Source organism: Clupea harengus, chromosome 10 (assembly GCF_900700415.2).
Source record: "Clupea harengus chromosome 10, Ch_v2.0.2, whole genome shotgun sequence".
In the NCBI taxonomy this organism is placed as follows: domain Eukaryota; kingdom Metazoa; phylum Chordata; class Actinopteri; order Clupeiformes; family Clupeidae; genus Clupea; species Clupea harengus.
The window spans coordinates 18066174-18085404 of record NC_045161.1 but is presented as its reverse complement, the minus strand read 5'-3'; the positions used below and the strand labels follow the sequence as shown (position 1 = coordinate 18085404).

General features: G+C 43.6%; 2 protein-coding genes across 3 annotated transcripts in view; one reads left to right on the top strand and one right to left on the bottom strand.

Annotated features, from left to right (window-relative positions):
- Positions 1-3714: 3714 nt before the first annotated feature.
- bloc1s2 (biogenesis of lysosomal organelles complex-1, subunit 2) lies at positions 3715-7379 on the bottom strand. Its single transcript, XM_012836149.3, has 5 exons — positions 7171-7379; positions 6594-6710; positions 5938-6057; positions 5668-5772; positions 3715-4834 (listed from the first exon to the last, which is right to left on the bottom strand). The coding sequence occupies exons 1-5, from the start codon at positions 7337-7339 to the stop codon at positions 4803-4805; spliced, it is 543 nt and encodes a 180-aa protein (XP_012691603.1). The 5' UTR covers positions 7340-7379; the 3' UTR covers positions 3715-4802.
- An 89-nt stretch (positions 7380-7468) lies between these two features.
- Positions 7469-19231, top strand: part of usp24 (ubiquitin specific peptidase 24) — a 67132-nt gene continuing 55369 nt past the window's right edge. The window contains exon 1 of one of the 2 annotated variants that reach the window (XM_031574207.2): positions 7469-8144. In XM_031574207.2, coding sequence (XP_031430067.1) covers positions 7866-8144 — 279 coding nt within the window. In that variant the 5' untranslated portion in view covers positions 7469-7865. The remainder of the gene's footprint in view (positions 8145-19231) is intronic. The other variant, XM_031574208.2, reaches the window with a different exon arrangement.

Here is a 19231-nt window from a genome sequence, read left to right as displayed (position 1 = left end):
TTCTATCTCTCTCACACAAACACACGAAGCACAAGACCCCCTTTCCCTTCCTATCAATCACAAACACATATCTGCCTAATATAACATGTCGATCACAGGAGCAAAACTACTAAAGTGTTTATGATCAAACATTCAGCTGATAAACATATAGTATAATCTTCCAAAAACTGTAATGGTCAGAAAGCAGGAAAGGAACAAATATGTGCATTAAAGGCTTTGTTTCATGAGTCTTTGAGGAGAACAGGAATGTGTGTAAGAGAGAGCCAGGCCCGAGAGGCCTTCTGACAGCTCTAATAAATGCTCTGAGTGTTGTATGACCACAAGCATACCTCACTACAAATCCACTTTCTTTCATGGGGCAAGAGAAGGTGTTGTGTAATCACTTATTTTTAAAACGGCTGAGACCACCACCAAGTCATGCCCACAAACCTATTGTATATATTATGTATGTTGTAAGGGCATTCTTTTGCTCTCGAAAGCATTGATTACAATGAGCCATGTGCATGGCGTACTGTTATTTGGTTTACATACTAACAGTCGTATAATTAAAAAGGATTATGAATGTCTCACTAGCTGTCCCATTAGTCCGCTGTATGCTGAGAGATCACATGACCCGAGGGAAGGGCAGGCAAGGTTAAACCTCACACCCACACACACACGCACTCACACACACACACACGCACACATACTGTGAGAAGTTTTACTGGGGCAAAGTGGACAGGAAGTCTGCCAGCTTCGTATAGGAAGTGTGTTTATAGTTAAAGCTTATGTAATTTTCTCTGTGTGACCGGGGTCAGATGGGTATTCAGCATTCTTGAGTGATTGATGGACTCTATAGGGAGGGAATACTGTAGGTGCCATAATCAGTACGTTTTTATCAAGTATTTTAATGCCTATTTTGTGTGTCCATGGGTACTAGATGTACACCCATACATTTGAAATGGCAGTTTGCTGTAATCCCTGTCAGCTGTCTTAGATCAGCAGATGATCCCAGTGTACAGACATGGGTTAACAGGATGGGTTTGACGGCCAACTGCTTTTCTGCACTGACACAGAGGATGATTGAGGGCGCTCAGGCTGGATCAGTTTGCATCGTAATGGCCGCCGTTCTGCAGAATGATAGGTCTGGGTTTCTTAAATAAGTAGAATTCCCTCCACTCACTGTCATAATGGTTGTATGTGTGTGTGTGTACGCTGTGTATGTGTTTGTGCGCACGCGCATATGCGTATGCGGCTGTGTGTGTGTGTGTGTGTATGAAATGGAGAGAAATACAGAGAGATGCTTATCCTAAGAATCCATCATATTTTTATATCCAGTGTTTGCCAATTGCAATTTATTTTCTAAATATAGAGCTAAAGAAAGAAAAAACTAAGCACAGCTTTCGTACCAGTCATTACACCTAGCCTTCAGTGTGTGGGTGGCTAATGTTAGACTGATGAAGGTGATGGTTAGGGTCTAGGGTTAGGGTGATGGGTAGGGTCTAGCAGTAACCCCTCCATTCTCCCTTTCAACACATGCAGAAACACTTCCCAATAGGCTACAGCCAATGACTGCAAGCCACCTAGCCATAACCCAAGAAGGATTTGCAGAGTTTGGAAACAAAGATTAGTATAAAATGAATGGTCCAGCGGGGCTATAAGCCACATCATCAACGTCGACACGTCAATCCAGTCCTTTTGTAAACAAGGAGAGCGATAAGCTCAGGAAAATGATGTCAGGCCTGGATCTGACACTTGTGCAATGTCCCACAGCGGTTGCTCTACAGATTCAACATTGTGTGTACATTCTGTAAGGCCTCTCTCTGATTAATATGTGTGTGTTCGTATGTGTGTGTGCATACACACCGAGCAGAAATCATGTGCCTATCCCATAATGATAAACAGGACAGGGAGATGTCCATGTGTGGAGCTAGCTGTTCCTAATAGTGCCTTTGGCCCTGTGTCCAAAACGAAAGTCATCCTCAGAATCTGACCATGGTTTTTAAACAAAGTGTTTCAGTGTTTTCATGCCAGCTGACACACTCTTACTCTCTTTCTCTCACACGCACGCATGCAAACACACACATGGACACACACACACACACACACACACACACACACACACACACACACACCTCCCCTGGGCGGTCACTGGTCAAATAGACCCCATATGACATCTCTCCTGCAGGTCCCACTTTTCAGCATGGTCCATCTGAGACAAATATTTACATTCGATAATAGAGTAATGGCCTCCAGGACACACGAGGTCTCGGGTTGTGTGTGTGAGCAAAAGCTGAACGGGGCAAACCTTCTTGTGAGTGTATCTTAGCCTATGTGTGTCTATGTTGAAGATAATGCTATCAGCACGGCCCTGAAACATCCCTGGCAACAGCAGCAATTGTTCTACGTCAATGTCAGTATCAGAAGTAAAACTTGATACCTCTTGTTTGATGTGTGTGTGTGTGTGTTTGATGTGTGTGTGTGTTTGATGTGTAGCACCAAAGATGAAGACATGTTTCGTTGAGCAACTATTAGTTTCAGGTTTTAAATTTCATAATCCCCCCTCTCTCTCACATCCCTTCTTCTGAGGAGTCTATATTTGGCACATGATTGTAGGTGATTCAACATTACCATTTTCAGGTTTTAAAATATAGTGTTAATGAATTTGTTATCTTTTTAAGTGTAAGACCAACACTCTGAACTGCCATAGGATCATATGACTTAACTAATAAGGCAACCTTGACTACTTTCCTTAAAGCCAACCATATCACATGCAAGGCCATTGTGTTGGACATCTTGAAAGTATTGTCCAGAAATACAAGTCAGACACACAATGTCAACGCTTTTCAGAGAGTTCTCTCTGAGGGGGTCTCAGCAAACAAACCTCTCCAAAGTAAACATTTCAGGCGTCCTCAAAACAGGCCTTCACCAACCTCATTGTAAAGCAAAGAAAGATGGTTTTCAGCTGAACTTCGTCTCAAAGTCTGACATGAGATCCTAGGTATGTGCTCCTTTTAGAGGTCATCATGTCACAGTGCTTGTGTGTTTGCATGTTGACCATGCACTTGTCTTGTCAAGAATAGTGCTTCCTGAAAATGACGAAAAAGATGAATGACTCTCGGGGTGCTTCACGCATAGCGTGGGAAAGGTACGTAAACTGCAAGACTCATTGCTACATGCCTTCGTAGTTGTCAGCCATGCCACAATCAGTTCCAGAAGGTTCTTTTCCTCACAGCTGTACCTAGACTGTGGTGGCAGTGTCATAAACTAACAGTAACACACTGTTGCACCACTACTGACAACATTGCATGGTTCTATACATACACAAACCTCCAATATGACAGCTAAAATACAATACTATCATAGACATTAAAGATACGTTCATAACAAGAGAAGTCAAAATAAGGCCAAAGTTCATGACAGTGAAAGGCTTGCTCCCACTGATATCATAGAGCTTGACTACCACCTGCTGGCGATTTTCTCAACCTTGCATACAGAGACACCCAGGTTATCATTTCGTTTTTAATTCATGTTAGTTACAATTGTGAGTTTTTAAGCACCAAAAAAAAAAAAAAAAGCTTACAAAAACAGAAAGACAGTTCTGAAAAGGTAATGTGTCTGATCGACCAATGTCCTAAAGGTTTCAAACCTTGTAATGTTAATTGAATGTTATGCAAGCCCGCTGTTTACATGTCATTTTTTTTTTTTTTTTTACACAAAAGACAGAAGACCATGTAGAAAACAAAACCGTTTAGGCCCGGCGTCAACACACCAGATCAACATTTGGTACCGGTAGGTTAGGGTTAGGGTTCTTACATACTTCCAACATCAGCAGATTTTGAAATCACTAACCAACGAGCAAAACAGAAGAGAGGTACATGAGGGCCAGGAAATTTACTTTAAGGTGGGCCTCCCTCCAGACGCAGCTATCATCTTGGTTAGCACGCTATCATCTTGGTTAGCACGCGATCATCTTGGTTAGCACGCGATCATCTTGGTTAGCACGCGATCATCTTGGTTAGCACGCGATCATCTTGGTTAGCACGCGATCATCTTGGTTAGCACGCGATCATCTTGGTTAGCACGCGATCATCTTGGTTAGCACGCGAGCATCTGTGAAAAATGTGGTATATTAAAGCATGTCAAGCCCCTGGAACCAGCTGTTCCAGGGGCTTGACATGCTTTAATATACCACATTTTTGAAACTTCTAATTTAGGTGGGGCTTTGTACCCAGTATAAATGAGCAGTGGTGATCCAAACAAGCTCAGGAGGGGATGTGCGTTCATGCAGGCTGGATCAATACAACCTTTGGAGCAGGAATACATCAACGAATTCAAAGCTGTTAAAGAGACACTGCCGATTTTCTCAGGACACGCATGTCAAGAAACACAACATATTTTCTTGCATAACTCAAGTGATTTTGTGGAATGCATATCCAACTATAACAAAATGAATGACACAGTTGGAAGATACTTAAGCTACATTTCACTTCCTTGACGAGATGCAGCATATTCTGCATGCTCTCCTTGAGTAATCTTTTCCACCAAGGACGTCTCCTTCCATAAGGGTAGTTGTGGGTGCAGAATCAGAGGACTGATATGGGAATCATGATATAGGTTTCATCCCACACTCCTCATTGTTCGGGCATTCAGACAGAGTGCATTAATGTCAGAGAGAGAGGGAGGGAGGGAGAGCAATTCCCACGGCAAACCAATGTCCCTAAATCTAGAAGCAGGCTGACAGCAACAGACCCCACCATACACTCGCTCAGGGGTTCTCATAGTCCAACAGAGCATCCTCTTCCTCATCCTCCATCCTCTTCTCAACGCTTCTCCAGCTTTTTGAACTTTGCCTCTGTAAGGACATTAAGACATAGTTAGTAAACATGAGACATTAAGACATAGTTAGTAAGCATGAGACATTAAGACATAGTTAGTAAGCAAGAGACATTAAGACATAGTTAGTAAGCACCTCTCAACATTTTTAAAAAGATAAAAAGAACTCTGGTGTTTAATATAACCTGAAGTAAAGGCACGGACAACTAAACAAAGATGTCTTCCTGAAACTCATGGGTAACATAAAAACCACAGGGTTTAGAATACGAATGAGCTATCCACATTTTTAAGAAAGCATGTGAAGTATCCAGGTAGTGGTCTGTTTAACCTGTGAGCAAAAACCATCAGTGCACTTCACAGGTTTGCCATCACACCCCCTACTTTGGAACCTCAAAACCCAACATTCTACAGAGCAACATCCTTGATAAATGGGTGGACAGCACCATCTGGTGGTGGAGTTTCTGGAGGTAATCTGAGACGGGAAGAATGTCTAACTAATAATAGCACACATGAAATGGATACACATATAAATATCTGATATTTGTCAACTAAGCAAAATGAGATTACAAGGTAGTACAGGCTGTCTTTGAAATCAGTAACTGCAACATACAGGTATTGAGAAAAACGCTTAGGCTTACTGGTCTTATTAATTATTCACTACTGTTAAGCTGTTTGGGACCGCCCTAGGAAACGGTGTGCGTAAATGTTTCTTTGGCTTGCCTTGTCTGATTTATGTGAATTGGTGATGTAGGAATACAAAAAAAAAACAAGATGTAAATCTTGCTACATAGCATGAATAGAATCCTGACCAAACTGATGCAAGGCCCTCACAGTATAGTGGAAAATGCTCACCTAGCTTTTTGGAGTAGGTGTCCATTTTGTAGGCTGCCTGTTCAAGCGCCGTCACTTGTTCCTCGATCTGGTTGATCTGGTCGAGATAGGGTTGCAAGCTGGCATCTGAAGCAAAAAGAAAACCAGCTGTTATCTGGAGGGCTGAACAACCTCTTCATCCAGCCGCAAGCAATATGACAATACAATTCTCTCACAGCAGAGCAGGATTTTGTTAATAAATCCCACACAAATATTGAATCAATAACTATGCTAACTCCTTAGAAGTCTCACATTTCTGATTGAGATCCTGCAGGTTGCGGCTGATGTTTATCGATATGTCTTTCATCTCCATGTACTTCAAGCTGGTGAGTTTGTTCATGTTTTCCAAGAGTTTGTAATCCTCACAGGTAGCTGTTGGATTTTGATATACAAACAATAGTGAATTAATTTAAAACAACCGATAGCACATCATGCAGCTTTAAGGAATTTGACTTGTGTGACACTTCAAGCACCATATTTCATAACAAGCCATTGATCTAAACAACATAAAGAAAGTTCAGATAAGAAGTCTTAATGAAAATCGATAAAATAAAGTGAAAAGGAAAAAAATGAATGTGCAATGAGCAGAAACCTCAATACAATTAAATTTTAGATCAATGCTGACCTTAGTGCAACAGAAGTTTGTATCTTTGGAATCTAGGTAATTTAAAATCAAATTTAAAACCACAGCAACACAAAACATTCAATGAAAAATTCTGAGAAATACATTATACCTGTAGACCCAGCACAGCAACTAATTAAACCATGGTATATTCTTCTTATTCCAAAGATCTACTCCAGGTAGAGCTAAACTAGGCTATTCAAAGAATCAAAGCATCCACACAAAAGTTTACAGCTAAACACCACGTTATTTATTTAAATCATGTTAAAACAAAGACAAGGAGTACCTGTTAGCTCGCCTTGTAGAAAGACGGCCATTTTATCAAACATATCTGTGCAGAGCTCGTCGATGTCAGGCTCTGCTGGTTCCACAGCTTCCTCTGCAGTTTCCACACTCCCATCATCTGGAAGACATGATCAGTGTTGTCCTGTTCATTCAAGGAACGCATGTGTGCAAGGAACATGTTGCAGGGGAATTGACATAGAAAGGGACTAACATCATAAATACAGACCAACTTAAAACACCCCCAATAAACTGACAAACCCCACGGATCAAGACCTAATCATTTGCAACACGCACTCAGCTTTTTATTTAGTTATGTTGTTAACACTTGATTGCTCAGGGTGCAATTATAGCTTCTCATCAGCTAGCTAGCAAATTAATCTTTAACACAAGAAAAAAAAAAAAAAGACCTTGGTGAGGCAAGGGCCCTGTCTGATAGACTGATGTATAGCAGCATGACTGTTACAGATAATGACCTAACTGGATCCTGGATTGTATTGTGCTAATTAGCGAACTACCTGCCTAGCTAATACCTAACGCCTGGACTAGGCAATGAATCAAGAAGCAGGCGTGACACTTACTGTTGCTGCTGCTCTTTTTGGAGACAGGAGGCTGATTTTCAGTGACACCTTCAACGTTTGCATTTTCTGAACGAGAATCTGGATCCGTTTTTAAATTCAATGCAGATGGAGGAATCGGGGCTGTGGATATGCTATCCATCGCAGCTGCCTCTTCTCCCGTGGCGGCCATTTTCCATGTAAACAATCACATGATCAGAAATCGCTTTTCACGTGACGCATTTCTCCCTTTGTGGTCACCCCATATGGTATTTCCGGGTTTTTCACGCCCGTTAAAGTGTGAATTTACTCACAGTTTCCAAATATTCATTTGAGCATATTTAATTTAAGACTTACGACTAGACTACATTATTTCAGTATCATAACTGCAATTTCCCGTAGAGAGTTTGTCTAAATTAATTAAATTCAAGTGTCCTCTCAGAAATTGAATTTGGGATTGTATCAAAGGGGTATTTGCAAAACTTTAAGACAAATGTGTGTGTTTGGCAGCTTGCGACTGTTGGATTGGTTACATGGGTGGGTCGAGGTGACGCTTTTTGAAGCCACGAATACGTCGCAAAGAGACCCGCCCGCTTTCTAGTCTGTTATGGGCATCCGTCGTGACAGAACACCATCGGACTGTAAACATGGCGGCGTGCACAGTTAGAAGTCTGTGCAATATACCACCCTACTAAGTCTATAGGATAAAACAATCAATTATGGAGACTGAAGAGGAGCAACATATGACAACGCTTCTCTGCATGGGCTTTCCGGACCCTGTTGCTATTAGGAAAGCCCTGCGTTTAGCCAAAAATGACATAAACGAGGCTGTTGCGCTCCTCACCAACGAAAGCCCCGGGCTCGGGTATGGATATGAGCCGATGGAAAGTGGGCCTGCGCCCGGGTCGGGGCCCGGTGGAGACAGCGAGACTACTGGTCGAACTGGGACTGGGGGGTTTGATCCTCCACCTGCGTATCATGATGTCGTCGAGAGTGAGGTATGACAAAACTCGCTTGTTTTACATGTTGGATAAGTAGTAGTAGTTTTTCACACGATAGTCAGCAAGCTAGCCGGCTAGGTTTCAAATCAGAGTGGAGTCCGGCTGTCATGGATAGGCAAATAAGGAGGGAGGGAAAACCACGGTATGTTGCAGCCAAGACAGCTGAACGACTTCACATGGCGGTTAAGCTTGTCGTATAACTCTAAGTGAGCGAAACAAGTCCTGTCATACTAAAATGTGGTTGTGCACATTGTCTATGTATTTGGTTTTAGCTTATGGCTTCTGTATAACGTTAGTTTATTAGCCTAGCAGGCATCCGCCTGGTTAGCTAGCTAGCCAACTAGCTCACCGTTTGGGGGAGGGGAAATAGCTGGCTAGCATTTCAATGTGTTAGCTGCAGCTTGCTAACTTAGCCACTGCTGAATGCACTTTTAAAAGTATCTGGACCGTTTGTCTTCATCTTTTCCATACAGACAGCCACTGGCTTTATATAGCTCTGGTGATAACATACAGCTAATTAAAGCACACATAGTGGTATTGATGTTATCGCTAGTTACATTATATGCAGCTAGCTGGGTGGTGTTAACTAGCAGAGCACGGAAACTAGCCTATCACTAGGCTATCAAGCTAGCTATATTAACTGTGACTTAACTACATGCATCTGTCAAACTGCCAGGCAGTAACCGATAACCTGGCTTGATAGCTAGAAATACCAACCACTGTCATGTCACACACCAGATTTACAAGTACTTGATTGCCGCATGTATGCGTTTGCTAAGGTAGCCAATGCATCATAGCTCACCGCCTGTTTGACAACCGCAGCTAATAGTCCGCTAACCCTTTGCAGGTTATGCAAGGTGTACACTGATTTAGCAATTTTCCAGTGTGGTCACTGCATACTCACTCACTGTGTATTGTAGGTAACATAATCAGGGATAAATTGAACCCGTGGCCTTGCATGTTGAACATGCACGTAAAGAGCAACGTTAGGGTTCGTCTCTAGAAACCAGGGAAGACATTATTTAAACCATAATTGGTGATCATAATGATCTGAAATTAAATCGAATATTTAATCAATTTGTCACGGTTATTCCGATGTCTGATAAGTGTGTACCATACGTGCTGTAAACGTCACCTCACCTCTCAATTTCTCAATCAGTTTCTTTCTGATCAGTCCTCACAATACTATCATTGCGTGTTCAGTCAGATATTTGAATAAACACCCAAATCTGTCTTGTGTGGTAGAGTGCCGAAGGGAGTATCCAGTGATGCCCTTGTGTTGTCTTCGCTTGATACTCATATGGGTTTGATTGGCATTTTATCACAGATTTGTTTTTTCATGCTAAAATTTCATGGCCGCATGATTTGACATGGCAAGGGACATTGCCTTCAGGGCACAATATAACGATACTGATCTCAGCTTTAGGCCCATTCCTGGGATGCAGTATGAGGAGTTCACTGGGCCAGTGCACCTAAAAGTATTTGAACATGTTGATGATTTGTATTTTTTTTACTGACAGTATCCAGTGCTACTTCTAATGTTCTGTGCACCTGCACAGCTGCAGAGATCCGTTTGTGAAAACCCCATTGAAGGCCTTTATGACTCAAACAGGCAACCCTTGACTGTTCAACCTTTCAGAACAGTGTTGTCTTTTATTCATTCAGGAGCCACCCACTGGCACAAGCACTGGCTCGTTCCTCCATTTACAGTTTGAGTAAAGTTGGTGTCATTCTGTCAGTGTGCTGGCTAAACATTTATATCAGCTTATTGCATGCCTGTAGGCCCTCACATGCCCTCTTCCCACTACTAGTTATACATGACATAAAGTAACTCCAAAGATGCTCTTATGCTTTTGCGATGTTTAGACATGACTGTAGCTGCTGCGTCATTGTTTACCTTATGGTCAGAATGAGACGTGTTTGGGCTTCCATTGTTTCTGAATACATTTCTGCTCTGCTGCCCTCTTGTCTGATATCCTGTCTCCACACACACACACACACACACACACACACACACACACTAGATGCTACCAATCAATGGGTGTGTGCCTTCATGCTCTTAACCAAACCCACATCTGTAGCACTGACGCATTCGAATGTCATAGTGGAAGCTAAAATCAGCGTAGTCAAGGAACTGGCCAGGCTGGCTTTCTGTTTTTGCATGTCAGCACTGGGATGGCTGCTTTTTCCCTCGAAACGAAAGCGAGTTGTGCTTGCGCTGAAAACAAAATTGAAAGCATCCCACAGAGTTTAGATATCTTTCGTTGTGATTTTTTGCGTTGAGCAATGTTTTGCTGCCGTAGATTTCTCTGTAATCGCGGGGGCCCCATGTGGTGACTGTGGTTCACCAGTGACAGCCGGCGTGGCTGTTTTCTCAGCATCTGCTTCTGTTTGTGCCGGCGATGCATGTCACAGGTCGTCCAGCCGCATGTTCCTGACCTAAATATAGCCGAGGAGTCACAGTGAGCCTGCAGACTGGCCTCGGGTGGGGAGGTATGCATGGTAACAGACTGGAGATCCTGTTACCGCACAGCACATCAGAGACACTGCACAGCACAGGGAAAACAGCTTTTAACACACACACACACATACACACACATACACACAAATACACACACATACACACATACACACACATATACACACACATACACACACACACAAACACACACATTCCTACTTATAAGGTTTCAGAAGCACGCACGCACCATACCTCAGAGACGTGAGCATTCCTGGAACGGTAGTCATTAAGACAGGAGTCGTCTCCCAAGGCATTGTTGTCTTTGATACACACAGTTGCTTTATTGCCAGTGCTATATAATGAGGATCCTAATATGTCATCTAATCCTAATATTGCAACATTCCGAGCAATTTTTTATGTAATAATTTTTCTGTGTTCTGTTACAAGTAGCAAGATGGAGTCCCAGTTACTGTTATCTCTTGGGCAACCTTTTGACCCTGCATGGCCCTCTGAGGGGCCTGATGGGCCTGAGGGGTCTCTCCCACATGTGTGGGGCAGAGGATCACTTGAGGAATGTGCCACTGGCCTCAAAGCACCCTATGGTAAAGCCCATGGCATTCTCAACACCGGCTCGTGGCTTGTTGTTTTGCCCTCTTCTTAGGAAAGGTGCTTTGGTCCTCCTCGCTTCCTCACATGACAGCGCACTTAAAAGTGAGCCGCCCAATACAAACAGTGCAGCATGCGGACTGCAGAGTCATGCCACTCGCTGTTTGGATAAGCCTCCCCAACCCTGATTGGCTCCTGGGTCACCAAACTCCGGCCTGCTGTACAGCCAATCCTGAACTTTGCTCTGGAGAAACGTGAGCACGGGGACTCGTCCTCCTCCTCCTCCTCCTCCTCCTCCTCCGCTGCTCGCCTTGCATCACATGGAGGAATGCAGAAACAGGAGGCTTGTTGACATCTCTCAAGTGCCAGAGTGACCTTTGCGACTGCAGTGCTTCGCTTTGCTGATGCACACACTGCAATCTGTAATATTTCTAGACTCTGTGGAAAGGGAAATGTATTAAAATGTATTCCTGTCGACTCGGTATGTAAATAGGTCCCTGGCTTAATGCAGAGCTTTGAAATCTGTGTCATCAAACAAAAGTGTATTTAAAAGAATAGTAAAACACTAGTCCGCTCACCACATAAGCTATACATAACGTAGAATAAGATAATTGGAAGATCTCTAAGTTAGAGTTAAACTTAAGTCATTACATGATTGGTTTGAGCTATAAATGTGGACAAGCATTCATCTATTTGAGTTAAGGGCCACCCACATAAGACAAGGTGTAATATAATATGTAAAACAAGCACCACAAACTGCGAGAAAAAAACACTGGTGTTTTTACTATCGGGCCCTGCTGTATTGTCCTAAAACCTGCCCATAACACGTCATCCATTCCGTCCATTTCACAAACGCCCCTCACGCTTACCTCCTACTTTATATTCTTTTTTCTGCCAAGCAGGATAACAAATAAAACTCCTGCCCCAAATAGGTATTTAAATTATATGTGTGCAAAAACATTACAGTTGTACAGTTGTACTAGACAGCGATTTATTTCTGTTTGTACAAACCGTTATGGAACATACTGAACAAATTTGATTTCACAACAAGGATTTGTGTTGGTCATCCAGTTTTTCATCCAAGACTGACACCTTCCCCCCTCTTCAACTTGGAGTTTTCCCGCCCATCACTGCTGACGACACTTAGATGATGATGATGAGAGGTTACGGGTCCTGACAGAGATCAAACTTGATCATATCGGTAATGTTTTTGCTCATTTTTGGCTAATTTCGTCCACCTCAGGTATCAAATCATGGGGGTGGAAAAGGGGGAACACCAACCCATACCCCAGTGCCTCTGAAATATGTAAGGTTGCTTGATTCAAGATCTTTTGATCTATAAAGGGTTTATAACTGTTTCTTTTCAAGGAGGCGCAATCAAGCCTCAGAAGTGACAGTGGAAACGCAACTGGCCTTGGCGTGCACTAGCTCACCCGCATTTAGCCCGATAGTGGAAACGCACCTGGCCTTGGCGTGCACTAGCTCACCCGCAGCTTTAGGGTCGTGCTGCTTGTGATACGCTTTGTGTTCATGTGTACTCTGATTGGCCCAACCCCCGAGTGGCATCAGAGGTCAGAATGTTGAGGAGCGTTGAGTCATACCACCAGCGTGTGTGTGTGTGTCTGTGTGGGGGTGTGTGTGTGTGTGTGTGTGTGGGGGGGGGTGTGTGTGTGTGTGTGAGGTGCGTGCGTGCGTGCGTGCGTGCGTGGGTGGGTGTGTGTGTGCCAATATGGAGGCTGGTGGGTCTCAAGGGAGATGTGAGGAAAGAGCACCAGCAGCTGTATCGACACAATGCCAGACATTACACAGATTGGGAATTCATTTCTTAATACTCACAGAAACACTTCTTTTAAGTAGGCATGGTGGATGTTAAAGCCACAGTAGGACAAATGTGTATGAGAAATGCAACGCACTATGCTGAATTTTCTAAGCCAAGGCTTGGGAAGATAGCGAGAAACTAACTTGCCATTTAGATTTGCTGCAGAGGGGTGACAGGATGGTGACAGTAGCAGTGTGTGTGTGTGAAAGTAGCATCATGCTAATTCGACTGCCTGAGATGGTCCTGAGACAGACGTGTGTGTGTGTGTGTGTGTGTGTGTGTGTGTGTGTGTGTGTGTGAGAAAGTAGCATGCTAATTCGACTGCCTGAGATGGTCCTGAGACAGACACCTGTGTGCGTTACCTCACATCTCTTTGGTCCCTTTGAGATGCTGAGATGCTGCAGAGAGACTCTTTGTGTTCCCAAGGCCTGACTTGCAGTACACCTGGCCTGTGTCCAGGTCACGTTCATCTTACTGTACCTAAACACCAGAGCAAATCCCAGGTAGGTGTAAACCTACTTGGCAATAAATCCAATTCTGATCCTGATTCTGATTATTGTAGTGCAGTCACTGTCTGTTATTAGTGTGTCTGTTATTAGTGTGTCTGTTATTAGTGAGGTCACTGTCTGGTATTAGTGATGTCACTGTCTGTTATTAGTGCAGTCACTGGAAATCTGTGGCTTGATGGACAGGAGACGCCACCTCTACCACAGTAGTTAGCCTACATGGACCAAAACGCCCTACATCTTCAAAAAACATCTGTCATTTAGTCATTTAACATCTAGACTTTAACACACACTTTTCACACACTGTAGGTGATATAAATACTTGCCATGTTCTACGAAAATTGTCACCTGGTATTGCATTTCCTCATTGTTAATTGCAGTCTTAATTTCGTATTAGTCAGACTACTGCAGATAACGGGTACATGAAGAGAGAGCAAGTGATTTAACAAGCACCATGAAATCCAGTGGTAGTTTATGAGTGACACAGTTATGCACCTTACTTACACGTGAAATGCTGTCAGGTGGTTGCAGTGGGGGGGATGACTGTGAATGTGAGCTGCTGTGGGTGGTTGTACACTCACAGATTAGATGTGTGTGTCTGGGATGACTGTGAATGTGAGCTGCTACGTCTCTGCTGTGGGTCCCTGTAACCGAAGCCTCTGAAGTAGAAGGGGAAAAAATCTGCCTTGCCTTCGCATGATTATGTAAATTATTAAGTGAGCTGCATGCATGTATTTCTCCAGGGAGAACGTGTTGTTGTGCACCACTTTGCTGTTTTTCTTTAGGGTGTGCGCGTGCGTGTTCGTGTGTGTTTGCGTGTGTCTGTGTTTTTTGTGTGTGTGTTTGCGTGTGTCTGTGTGTGTGTTTGCGTGTGTCTGTGTGTGTGTTTGCGTATGTGTGTGTGTGTTTGTGTGTGTGTGTGTGTGTGTTTGCGTGTGTGTGTGTTTGCGTGTGTGTTTGTGTTTGCGTGTGTGTGTGTGTGTGTGTGTGTGTCTGTGTGTCTGTGTGTCTGTGTGTGTGTGTGTGTGTGTGTGTGTGTCTGTGTGTGTTTGTGTGTCTGTGTGTGTGTGTTGGGGAGGGAAGCAAAGCTGGGGAAGTGTGGGGGAGCTGCCAGCGATCAGTGATGAATCAGGCCCACATAGTGCAGGTGGTCCCTGCCACTGCTCCACTGCTCCACGGTGCCACTGCTCCACGGCATACATAACAAGCCCAGCACAGAGCAGCTCCACTCTCGCACCGTCTTAAGGAGCACACAGTGTTGGCAGCTCCACTTAGAATGAGCCATGGTCCCCGTTTCCCATACATTCCAGACAAATTCCAGTCACACACACACACACACACACACACACACACACACACTAGGGATGGGCATTCGATTAAATTGTCTTAATCGATCGTCGGGAGAATTAACGATCGATTTTCGATTAATCATTAATATTTTTATATTAAAATTCACTATTTATAGGCTATATTAAAATGCAGTGAAAATAGAAAAAACACAGCGTGTTTCCTCATTGAGATCTTTATTACCAGATGAACAACTCTTGTGGCAGTTAAACTTACAAGATGGACAACTCTTGTGGCAGTTAAACGGGATCCGTTCAATGGTTACACTTGAAAATATGCGCTGCTGTACTCTTAAGCAGCGGAGCCGACAGCTAGAAGCCGGTGCTCATACAACACAACTGACCTTCGTTTTTTTTTCCTCTCTAACTAATTAATCTCACATTTTGAAATTCATTCATCTAGATTCATCGTGATTAAAAGTTTGTTTTCTTCTAAAGACTAAATCTTATAAATTAACGAGTAATCACGCGTGTATTTTAGACACTGTTGTTTAATTGTATTTTTTTCGTGCTCTCTCGCCATCAGCCAAGGAATGTATGCGAGACACAATGGTGCCCCTCGACGGTAAATCGTAAGAATTGTCCCCTGAAGCAATTCGAATCACCTCAGTCAGCCCACCGTCTTCAACTATGTTGATGGGCCGACAGTCACCGGCAACCTAAACTGCTACAGCGTTGGTAACCTTTTCACGGACTGGTCTAGTTAATTTCCTAGAGAAGTCGTGGAGTGTGGGTTGGCGACCATCTAACCTGGGACTGCTTTCTGTCGGGTGCTTTGCATTAAGGTGATAACTTAAACACGAGCTGCTTCTGTGATAGCTACATTCAGCTTGACAAATGCTACATACAACTTTAGTTTTGTCGATTGTTCTGTCATTTTGCCTCTTAAACAGAAACTTTCCGCCCAACAATCCCTCAGCTCTCTCCATCTTCAACTACCGTCTCGGTCTCTTCTATCTAACTGACTGCAGACAAGGGGCGGTTTCGTGCCATGGGTCAATGCGCACCGGAAGTAAACAAAGTTGCGTTAACTGCGTTCAAATATTTGATTGCATTAATCTCCGCCACAATAATCTCATAGAATAACGCGTTAACTTTGACAGCCCTAAAATAAATAAATTACACGCACACTACGCAGGAGAACATGTTTTAATCGATGAAAAAATTATTTCATCGAGGAAATTCTTAATGATCAATTAATCGATCGTCGATGAATTATGCCCATCCCTAACACACACACGCTCACACACTCACACACACACTCACACTCACACATTGAGAGAGAAAGAGGTAGGTAGGTAGGTAGGTAGGTAGTAGTCAGTTGCGGAGCCTGTTTTGTGCCCGTACTGTCATGTCATTTCTAACTTGAGACTGGTTGCATGGTGAGAAGTGAACGTGTGCTGAATGGACAAGAAGAGAAAGATTGGAAGGAAGCAGAGGCTCCAGTATGGCCACCACTAATGCCACTAATTAGGGATGCACGATACCACTTTTTTACAAACCGATACGAGTACGAGTATTTTTATTTGTGTACTTGCCGATACCGAGTACCGATACCGATACTTCTTAGATTTGGTCTCCATGAAAGTGCAATTAATTTGGAGGCAGATTTTATTTTATCCTCTGCAGATTATGTCAAGCCTATAGTACAAAATTAACAGAAGGCTATCCCAAGCCAAAAATAAACAGAGCTTTCTGGTTTTAACACACAAAAAAAGCCTTCAAACAGACAATATCATCACATTAGACAAAATGCCAATATAACCAGATAAAGGCAATTCAATTTGCTGCATAGTTAACAACACAGTCTGCTTAACAAAAAGTGAACAGAACTATTACTGGATTAGCACAAGAGCACATTTCAGTTACAAAAGGATCAGAAGAATCTCCTGCTCAAGTACACAAACAATCACTTAACCTATGTGGCACAGTCTTTCTCTCTACCTCTCTCTTTCTGTGTGTGCGTGCGCGTTTTTTTCTTTTGCAAGACGTCAGTTAAGATTGGTTGCTTCTGTCTTGCGCCACTAGCATCAGTGAACTCTGTGTACTTAGCACCATGGTGCGTCTTCAGATGTTTAATCAAATTGCTTGTGTTAAACAGAGTACTTTACTGTCCGCCCCTCGACACCGTAGCAGTGCAGATCTTACACTGTGCCTTAGTCCTGTCGTCGTCATTTATCTTAAAATGAGCCCAAATCGCCGTTAAGGCAGCACAACGGAATTGCTAATCGCTAACGAGATGCTAGCAGCTAAATTTAGCGAAACCTGTATACTGAAATACTTTGACACTATGACAAACTTTCCTAACACAGTCAAACATCAAGCAAATGCAACACAAGACGGCAAATAAGCTACTTACTAGTCTGGCAGAGAATGGTAGGACAGGTAGGACAATAAATCACATTTTGTGTCAGCATAGCCCGGCCAGTTTGATGCAGTGAAATACTGATGAGTGGTATCGGTGCTTGGTATCGGCAATTCAACAACGAGTACGAGTACGAGTATTTTAACGAAGTATCGGCACCGATACCGATACTGGTATCGGTATCGGTGCATCCCTACCACTAATGCCAGTGGGCCTGAGAGCCTTTACATGCCAGGCATCATACATGTGAATGGTCACGCATTATAAGATCCACATGACAGGCATCATACATGTGAATGGTCACGCATTATAAGATCCACATGACAGGCATCATACATGTGAACGGTCACGCATTATAAGATCCACATGACAGCCATCATACATGTGAACGGTCACGACAGGCATCATACATGTGAATGGTCACGCATTATAAGATCCACATGACAGGCATCATACATGTGAACGGTCACGCATTATAAGATCCACATGACAGCCATCATACATGTGAACGGTCACGACAGGCATCATACATGTGAACGGTCACGACAGGCATCATACATGTGAATGGTCATGCATTATAAGATCCACATGACAGGCCTCATACATGTGAACGGTCACGCATTATAAGATCCACATGACAGGCATCATACATGTGAACGGTCACGCATTATAAGATCCACATGCCAGGCATCATACATGTGAACGGTCACGCATTATAAGATCCACATGACAGCCATCATACATGTGAACGGTCACGACAGGCATCATACATGTGAACGGTCACGACAGGCATCATACATGTGAATGGTCATGCATTATAAGATCCACATGACAGGCCTCATACATGTGAACGGTCACGCATTATAAGATCCACATGACAGGCATCATACATGTGAACGGTCACGCATTATAAGATCCACATGACAGCCATCATACATGTGAACGGTCACGACAGGCATCATACATGTGAACGGTCACGCATTATAAGATCCACATGCCAGGCATCATACATGTGAATGGTCACGCATTATAGATCCACATGACAGGCATCATACATGTGAACGGTCACGACAGGCATCATACATGTGAACGGTCACGCATTATAAGATCCACATGACAGGCCTCATACATGTGAACGGTCATGACAGGCATCATACATGTGAACGGTCACGACAGGCATCATACATGTGAATGGTCATGCATTATAAGATCCACATGACAGGCCTCATACATGTGAACGGTCACGCATTAGAAGATCCACATGCTACATGCAGCTCCTGCGGTGCCAACACATGTGTAGGGCTGCATCCTCAGGAGACGGGACTTCCGCTAGACCCTGGATCAGAAGATTGTGGCTGGTTGCATGGTTTACAGTGATTGGCTGGTGGCATGGTTTACAGTGATTGTTATGGCTTTAGCTGCTGACGCCAAACACACACACACACACACACACACACACACACCACCCTCCTCTCCTCTCCTCTCCTCTCCTGTCCTCTCCCCACATGCCTGGCGCTGTGCCTATCTGTGGAATCTCGTTGTTAGTCGGTTGAGTCACAGTGATAAAGGGGAAGAGCTCCCCTTCCCAAGGTCCCCTGGGACGCAGCAGGACGTTTGTTGTTGTTATTGCTGTAGTGTTGTGGCCCTCCTCCCTGACAACTTTCAGCTGTGTGTCGACGCTCGGTCCTTGACGTGTGCATAATTACACACACACACACACACACACACACACACACACACACACACACACACACACACCTGGAGCAGCGAGAGGACATGCTCATGTTTCTGAAACTTTTATTTTTCCCTTCACTTATGGGAACACACACACACACACACACACACACACCTGGAGCAGCGAGAGGACATGATCATGTTTCTGAAACTTTATTTTTCCCTTCACTTATGGGAACACACAAACACACACACACACACACACACACACACACACACAGTTGTGCAATGGGTGTGCTGAGGGGAT

Excerpts from the sequence above, each read along its gene's own strand:
- bloc1s2 (XM_012836149.3), bottom strand. The coding sequence starts at position 7,339 with ATGGCCGCCACGGGAGAAGAGGCAGCTGCGATGGATAGCATATCCACA. Across the intron at positions 6,711-7,170 it reads CAAAAAGAGCAGCAGCAACA|ATGATGGGAGTGTGGAAACT; the intron begins GTAAGTGTCACG and ends CATGTCTTCCAG. Across the intron at positions 6,058-6,593 it reads TCTACAAGGCGAGCTAACAG|CTACCTGTGAGGATTACAAA; the intron begins GTACTCCTTGTC and ends AAAATCCAACAG.